Source organism: Myotis daubentonii, chromosome 2 (assembly GCF_963259705.1).
Source record: "Myotis daubentonii chromosome 2, mMyoDau2.1, whole genome shotgun sequence".
NCBI classification, from domain to species: Eukaryota; Metazoa; Chordata; class Mammalia; order Chiroptera; family Vespertilionidae; genus Myotis; species Myotis daubentonii.
This window is the reverse complement of record NC_081841.1, coordinates 134,102,852-134,111,638: the sequence shown is the minus strand read 5'-3', so window position 1 is coordinate 134,111,638 and position 8,787 is coordinate 134,102,852. Positions and strand designations below refer to the sequence as shown.

Below are 8,787 nucleotides of genomic sequence, written 5' to 3'. Positions count from 1 at the left end.
CAGCAGGCAAGGCTTACGTGGGGCTTAGCTCTGAGCTGCTGGGGAAAGCTGCCTGATAATTCACAGTCCCCACTGAGGGCCCTGAAACATGCCGCCTGCTCAGCCATTCTGGGGAGATTTGCAGGGATATAAATGCCTCCCTGGGGATTTGGTAGGTAACTCCCTGTCGGGGCTAGGGGCAGAGATTGAAATATGAATTATCATCCCCACCTGGCGAGGATTTGCAGGATGAGCCCCTTCTGTACTCACAGGGAAGACTTAGGCAGTCTCTTCAGCCGCACCAGGCTGCAGGCTTGTCACTGTGTGACACTGAGCCGTGGGGAGCATTCCACAGGGGCCTCTGTCAGCCAGCCCTGGTCCTGGGTGGTATCTGCTGAGCTCCAGCATTCTGCCCACCGCTGCCCTCCAGCCCCAAATGACAAGGAAGAGTTCTCTCTACAGCTTGGTTGTAGGAAACTCCTGCTCAACTCACCTCTGCTCTCCTTTGGGAACTCCATTTCCTGCTCCATTAGAACGTGGCTGTGGCCACTTCCCTCACCTCCTTTCCCGCCTTCCTCCCTCTTGCAGAAGGACCAGCTCTCTTCTTCAGGTGACTTTCTCTGCTCCTTTGTTTTCTGTGATCCCTTTTCTCGCCAGTGTGTCCAGCTCTGGATCTGAGAGTCTAATGGTCAGCCAAACACCCACAGAGAATCCCATGGGGAGAGTGTAAAACCAGAATCCTGATTCTACCCCAGATCTCCTGAATCAGAGTCTCTGGTTCTGGGGCCCAGAAATCAAGTTCTCCAGATAATGCTTAAATCCACTAACGTCTGGGAACTGAAACTCCAGATTTCGGAGAGCCTGGACTTGGCCGCCTGCCCCTGCCGAACTTTGGGAGGTCAGTTTCTCCCTTCCTCAGTGGCGTCTCTCTCTCTCTCTCTCACTGGCAACCTCACTGCACATCTTTGAAGGTATTTTGAAGGGAAGGGCAAATAGCTGAGACACTGTGGGGTTCAGAATTGTCCCCAAAGAGGACATGCCTGAAAACTAACCTGGCTCACGAATATTCATGCTGGCCATTCGGTCAGTTTTGATCACTCAGATCAATTCAAGACATTCTCTATAAGCCTTTGTCAGAGCAGGAAGCAGGCTGGGGAATAAGAAGGTAGGGAGGAAGATAGAGGTTAAAAGGAATTGACAGGCAATAGGATTAGAACTCTTGCTCAATCCTGATCTTGCCAGTAAGTAACAGTGGCCTGAAATTAAAGAATTAAACCATGAAGGCTCCCTTGACAACTGATCTGATAGGCCTAGAAGTAAATTTCAGAGACACTGTCATCTGGAAGAGGCAGGGGACAGCTGAGATAAGGGGCACAGGGAGGAAAGGGGGCTGGGAGTGATGGCCTGTTTCTTTCTTTGCAATCCAGTGGTTCGCACCATATGCTGAAATAGTATTGGGAGCAAATTAGTTGCTAGGCTTTTATTCACCTCCAGTAGCACTTTCTTTCCTACATCCAATTATAACTTTAAAATGGAGGCAAAGTGAAAAGGGGAAGGAGATAATGAAACATAAGTCAAATGTGGCAGCTGGCAAATCTCTGATAATTGTACTTTCCCTTGTAGCATTTCATTTCTATTCTCTCATATTGCACAGTAGCCCATGGGGAGGGGAAAAAAGCAACAATAACATAGAGCCACTCTGAAGGGTTCAAGGAAACAATATCAAATGCAATTTAATGACATTTCTCATGGGAGGCAGGGTAGAGATAAAGTAGTATTCTCAGTTTGCTTCTTCTTGTCTTTAACATCATAAGAGAGTCTAGAAAATTAAATATACATCAATTTAGGTTAAGTAAAAATGATTCTTGATTACCTTTCTCTTCCTTATCTCAATAACTTTTTAAAAAGGTTAAAAAAGGGAGAGGAATATTTATAGACTAGCACACAAGGCAAAATATTTCCACACAATATTGGAAAAGACAAACTAACCCATGCAGGCAACCCATGTGATAACCTGCTTTGGGGGAAAAAAAAATCAATGCTTATCTGCAACAGGTCTCTTGGACCTCTTTTCATTGTTTGTCTTGACTGGCCATTCTCCAGTTTAACACAATGGAGAACTCACCAATTCTTGAAAGAAATGTTTTGAAGAAATAATCTGAAGGTTTAACAATCCACTAGGTGACTCTGCTCTTACTCGTGATACTATTTATAGCTGAACTTTAATATATTTACAGTTGAACTTTAATCAGAGCATAATTCTTTGATGTCTAGTCCATAGTCCCTTCCCCTTCTATCAGAAATTGGATCCAAGTGGAAACTTCAACAAGCCTCACCTCTTCCCTCCTTACATTGAAACCACTGGGATCAGAGTAATTGATTCACTATTGAGCTTGGAGATTCTGCCTGTTTCAAGGCACTCAGGCTGCAGTTTCCTGTGACTTTTATCCTAGTGGGAACCATGCCCTTAATTTAAAAAAAGTATTGCTGAGAGAGAAACATCGATCAGCCGCCTCCTGCACACCCCCCACTGGGGATATGCCCGCAACCAAGGCACATGCCCTTGACCGGAATCGAACCCGGGACCTTTCAGTCCGCAGGCCGACGCTCTATCCACTGAGCCAAACCGGTTACTCTCTATCTCTCTCCCTTCCTCTCTGTAAAAAATCAATAAAATATATTTTTAAAAAAGTATTGCTCTGGGCTATGGACTATGAACAGGGTCCTTTTTGGGTTGCAATGAAGTGAAGTAGCCAGAGTAGAAAGGTAAGATGCTGGGCTCTGTTCTTCATGGGACTCATTTCTTGACTCATTCCCTTTCCTGTATCTCAGCTTTGTGCTATGTAAGGGTCCTATTTTGGTGGTTCCATATTTTATGTGATGTTTGAAACCACTGCTCACTTTGCCCTTCTCAGGTGTTGGATATTTCCAATCTCTAATTTAAAAAATAAAATATTTCTTTAGATTGGGTTTTGATCTACATGTAGAGATAAGAAAGATGACCTATAAGAACAAGTAACAGGAGATACCAGTGTTGTAGAGCCTGGTTTTACTTTTTGGATTGGGATGGCCAATAGGCTGGTTTGTGGGGCCATGATATTTCTGTGAAAGTCATTGAATAAAACTTCCCACACTAACAGCAATAAAGAAGGGTCTGGAATAGGGCAGGGAATGCTCTTGAAGCAACTTAGAAGCCTCAGTCTCTTCGGTAGAACAGTTTGTATTTTCCCAATAATTTTCTGTTTCACTGCCTTGCCTGTCAACTGTGCCCCTGTCAGTGTGGCCACCAGGATCTTGCTTCATCATTTAAAGTCCTGTGTATATTAGAGTTGTCTAGGTAGTGGTGTGCTGGTTACTGTTTAAAGACTAGATCTCTGAGAGGTAAAAGCCTAGTTAAAAACACTTGCCAATTTCCATGGTATAAATACTACCCCCAAGGTCAATTTCAAGCCATGTCACTAAATGTGAAGTTGGGAGATGTGCTGTAGGACATCATTAGATAGTGTGCTCACCATATAGTTATGAAAGATGGAAATAACTTCTAGAGCACAGAAAATAAAAAGTAGTGAAATAATTAGGAAGTGGAGAGTTTTGAGTATTATCTTTGTTTAATAACTTATTTAATTGCAAATTTATACAATTTAATTTTTAATAATGGCTGTGTTTAACATTTGTCTCATAAATGTCTTTTAAAAATTTAACAACTGGTATACAAGCCACCTTTAGCACACCACTCTGCCTTGGGCTGGGGAAAAAGGGAGAAAAAGGAGAAATAAAAGGGCACATTTAGTATTAAAGTACAAAAGGCCTCTATGCCATTCAGACTTTAAGATCCTTCTTAGCCTTGGTCCATGAATTCATTGAAATTACATAGTTGGTATTGGACAGAAGTCTGGACATTAGAGCTAGACGTACTGGGCTACAGGCTCAGTTCTACCATTTGTTAGCTGTGCAATCTTAAACAAGTGTCTAACCTCTCTTAGCTTAAGTTTCTTGTGGGTACAATAATGTACTTGCTTCATAAGGTTGTTATGGGAATTAAATGAGATAATATACTCTAAGTAGTTAGTCCACTGGGTCACATAGTAAACCCTCAATAAATGGTAGCCATGAGTATTACTATTATTATTAACTTGATCTATTTCTAAACTGTTCACAGTAGTTGCAATGATAGGATCTATCTCAGGTGCAAGATCACACAGAGATTGATTGTTAAAGACAATCTTCTTTGTGTAGCCTGACCTTCATTTCTGCAACAACCACTTATGTAGGGTCAGCAGCAGGGGCAGAAGTGTCCTCTCCACAGCTCCTGAAAAAATTGCCCTCACAGATGCCTAAAGTTCAAATACTGGTGACTCACTTTTTGCTGTTAAATGCTGCCTTCTCCCCAGGCCTGCTTTTAAAATGCAAATACTCTTTGGTGCATAATTAAGGCAGCACCTGAATGGAATGGAATGAGGCAACCAATTCCCAGGGCTCTGGGAGTCTAAGAATGAGGAGCCTGGAGTGGGTGATCAGATACATGAGGGTTCCCACACCTCAAACGCCCTTCCATTCCCTCCCCCTCCACTTCTAAGTTGACCAGTTCTTCAAGCTGAGATGCCTCTAAGAGCAAATCTGTCTGTCTGCTTCCCCAAGTATCCCAGGATCAAGACCCAGTTGACCCTCAGGCCCACAGTCCACTAATGAGGTGGGAACATTGCTGAATATTTGGGGTCAGACTTCCTATTGAAGGAGCATCAAGTTTGCGGTTGATTTACCGGGTTCTAGTCATGGTCCCAACCACTTGTGACTTTGGAAAGATCATTTAATGTCTCTGAACCTTTTTTTTTTTTTTTTTAAGGATACTGAGGATACTAATGAGGATTAACCTGAGACTCAAATGAGGGAGCCCTTTATGACTGTAAAGCTCAACACAATGTGCTTTGTTGGTACCAATCTCTGTCCCTGTTCTTGGAACAAATCTCTTGTCTCTGTCACTGTTTCCAGTTGGCTCCTTTTGCTTCCATTCTCCACATGTAGAGATGGAGAGAAGGCCTTCCTGACAGCACCATAGATGGACAAAAATAACACACTTCTACCCTTTATGCTAAAAGTTTCTAGTAATCAAAAATATCGGTTCCTAGCTAGGATCACTTATTCATAAGACAGTCTTGTGAGCAATAGCAATAATGTGAAGTTATTCCCAGTTTGGCTCAGGTAACTTGGCACAACAAGAAGGCAGAGGTAATGTTTGCAGGAGTCCTAAGGCTCCATGAACACTAATTATGCTCTAATTGAGGTTTTGTTTGTTTATTTATCTGGGCACCTGTGATGCTACACAAGTGCTATAAAAGCGGTTGAGTAGCAGAAACCGGGGAGGAACTGTAGCTTCCAGAGGGAGCAGACTTGCCAGGAGGTCTTAGGTTCCAGGCGAGGGCCGGGGAGAAAGCAAGAAGCCAGGTGAGCCAGTCTCTCCAGAGCTGATAACTGGCCCCAGTTTGCTTCCATTCTTAACCATCTGTATGGTCTGAGGGGGGCACTGGTGCCCTGGTAGGATGTTCTGACTAAGCTAAGAGAAAGGAGGTTGTAATCTGATGCTTATCTTAGTCAGTGACACAATATTTATTGGTCCCCTTATGGCTCTAAAAGAAGGAAACCTCAGCCCCAGGGTCCTAGCAATCACTGCGTGACTAGAGGGGCTTCCTGATTAAATCTTCTGTTGACTGGCACCACCCTTCAGGTGCTTGCGGTGTGGGTGGGTGAAACAGGTGGCTAGAGGATTACCTGGTCATTAAGGGAAGGGCGTTGTGTTTCAGGGCCGATTATTTTTGGCGGGGAAAAGATTGCTGGTGGCCAGCCAGGCAAGCTGCCTGAAACTAAGTACTCGCTTGGAGGCCTTCCAGGACCCAGCCAAGGGGCTGGGGTGAGGGAGTGAAGCACTGGTTGGTGAAAGGCCCACTCGGTTCTGATGAGCATGGTGTGGGGTTTGGCGCCATGCTTCTTCAGTGACTGGAGAGTGGCCAAGGGGAGCACAAAAATGACAAAAAGAAGGGAGAAGAGGGCCTTCAGGGAAAGATTACAGATATTCCACCTTGAACAGAAGAGACCAAGTTGACTAAACATGCTATTTTCTTCAAATATATGAGAGATTTCAATAAGATGTTGACAAATTGTTCTAACAACCAAAAAAGAGAAAGCCGTCTACCTGAGGCAACATGGATTTTCAGTCACACTGCAGCAGGGCGCCGAATACACACTTGACCAGTGATAACATCTGTGCGCTGAATGGGGCCCTCAGAGCAATTTGGAAAATAATGAAAGGAAAGAGGACCCTCCCTGATGTATGAGGACCTGGGCCAGCCCTCCAGGTCCAAGGATCTGGGCACAGATTCCAAGCTCCTCGTGTCCGATGGTGAGCTGTGGTTCTGGTTTATAAGGTTCCAAGAGCACAGGGGGTTCTTTGTGTGATAGAAAAGTGCTCCAAGCTGGTGAAAGGACTGATGGATTTTTAACTTGATAATAAAACGCTCTGAGTAGAGAACACCCTCCCAGAGGTGGGAGATTAATTTTATCCGTGTTTTCTTCAGCTGCTTCTTTCCCCACATCTTGCCCATTGTTTTTTACTACTTGCTCAGAGGAGGGCAAAGAGGTTTTCAAGAAAGCACCAGAAATATGAGGACTTTGATTCCAGAGCAGGAAAAGATGGCACAGGCCGAGAGCAAGCCCAGGGCAGCCTGCCAAAGGGGGCTCAATGCCTGCCCCTCCCCTGAGCCCTGGGACCAGCCAGGAGACTCATTGTGTGATGGCGCCCCCAGCCCTGGGCCCTGCCTGGCCTTCTGAGGAGACACCATCTCCTCACATCCAGCAGCATAGCTCCGACCCTGAGGTTGTGTCTCCTTGGTCTGAAATATATCTCTGAACTGGCCAGGTCCCTTCCCAACCTGCTGTTCTCACACACTTCAGGTAGCTCGCCCTGAAATAGACTGAAAAGGGAAGGAAGAAATGGTTTGGATACCAAGTCTCTTTTCAACCCCAACAGTCTGCTTCGTGGTCTTGGTGAATTTTGCTCATTTTGGAAGCCATGGAGGAGGGAATTAGGGGGTGGGGGGTGATAATAATCATTCTGATTGAATTAATTAAAAATGTTCTGTAAAACTATTCCAACTAATCAGGACAAACATTACACCAAGATCTTGAATCACAGGATGTTTACATAATATAATGCCCAAGGCAGACAAATACTAGATACCCCTAAGCACCTGAGACAAAAAAAAAAAAAAAAAAAAAAAAGAAGGGAGGGAGGGAGGAAGGAAGGGAAGGAAGGAAGGGAGGGTGGTGAAGGAAGAAGAATAAAAAGGAGTGTGGAGTCCTGGAATCTGGAGATCCGAAGGGCACAAGCAGAGTTTCTTGGAGGAGGGTGGCTGTGTGTGAGCCTCCGGTGGCCTGTCACTTCACATCTCGGCTTCTGAGGAGCAGACCTCTGTCGCAGTGATAGCGATTCCGATGGCAAGGCTGCCATTGTCGGAGAAGAGCTGCGCCAGCGAGGTGCTGAGGACGAGGCAGTCCCCATCAGTGATCACCGAGTCCACACACTCAAGGACAGACCTGGGGGTGGCCTCCCATTTGAGACGCCGATGGTTTCTGTTGAGCTCCAGGCGGTAGGTGAAGCAGTCGGCCTGGGTGGGGGTCCCAATCAGCATCATGGTGGCAAAGAACTGGGGGTGCCCTTCATGCCTCTCCTGCTTCCTGAGCACCAGCAGAAAGTGGTGGCCGAGGCAGGAGTGCATGATGATCCAGTCAGCCGGGGCCGGGAGGTGCATGTCCGTGGCCAGGAAGACGATCTCAGCCCCCTGCAGGATATCCACTCTGTGCGTCTGCCGCAGGTGGGCCCCCACCACCTCCAGGCGGCCTTCCCACTGGCAGGAGAACAGGGGGCACAGGCAGGGCGTCACCTGGGTGGCACGCAGCTCTGCCTGCCGGTGGTGGAGGTGGTGAGGGTGGGCGTGGTGGCGGGGGTGGTGGTGGGAGTGGTGGTGGCGGTGGTGGTGGGTGAGGTGGTGATGGGGGCAGCCGCCTTGCTCTGGTGCACTCTGAGTGACGGCGCGACAGCTGGACACATACTGTGGGACAAAGAGAAGGATGTTAGTTGCGAGAGGTCAGTCTCCCAGCCTGGCTGACACTCCGCTGGTGTTCGAAGTGTGACAAGCAGATTTTCCAGTGCAGGTAGAGAAAACTTTATTTCTTAAAAAATGAGAACTGCTGGGCTGTTTTCCAAAGTCGCAGGACCGTTTTACACTCCCGTCAGCATGTGAGGGAATTCCAATGTCTCTGCATCCTTGCCAACACTTTTATTATCTGTTTTGACAAATATTTTGAGACAAAATGGTTTTGAATGTTTTGCCAAATTTCGATGCTGAAATATTGTAAGTCCTTTCTGTCATTTCATGTCAGTATAAAACCTAAATTTACCCAATTAAAAAATAGAAGGTCCTTCAAAAGATTCCTCCTACAAGAAGACATTTTCCAAATCTAATGGAACATTTTTAAAAGTTTACAAAGAAAAATGAGGGACACGGTGAATGCTTTGCATGATTGAGATTCTGCAAACCCAGTCCAAAAAAATGCACTAGTTATGCCTTTCTGATTCTTTAATGAGATACTCAAACAAATAGGAAATTTTCTCTTGAACATGTAGTATGATGGTCATTTGTTGTAGAAAACAAACAAAAAAACCTTCCCTTTTGCTTTTTTGATACTGTTGATATTTATGTGCAGGCACTGGAGGTCAGTGGATCATTCCCCCTATTTTATTATTGCTGGTATTTT

General features: G+C 45.5%; 1 protein-coding gene across 1 annotated transcript in view; it reads right to left on the bottom strand.

The window, feature by feature from the left end:
* Positions 1 to 2,680: 2,680 nt before the first annotated feature.
* SIAH3 (siah E3 ubiquitin protein ligase family member 3) overlaps positions 2,681 to 8,787 on the bottom strand; it is an 81,584-nt gene continuing 75,477 nt past the window's right edge. Inside the window, exon 2 of the mRNA XM_059684635.1 lies at positions 2,681 to 8,081. Coding sequence (XP_059540618.1) covers positions 7,413 to 8,081 — 669 coding nt within the window. The 3' untranslated portion in view covers positions 2,681 to 7,412. The remainder of the gene's footprint in view (positions 8,082 to 8,787) is intronic.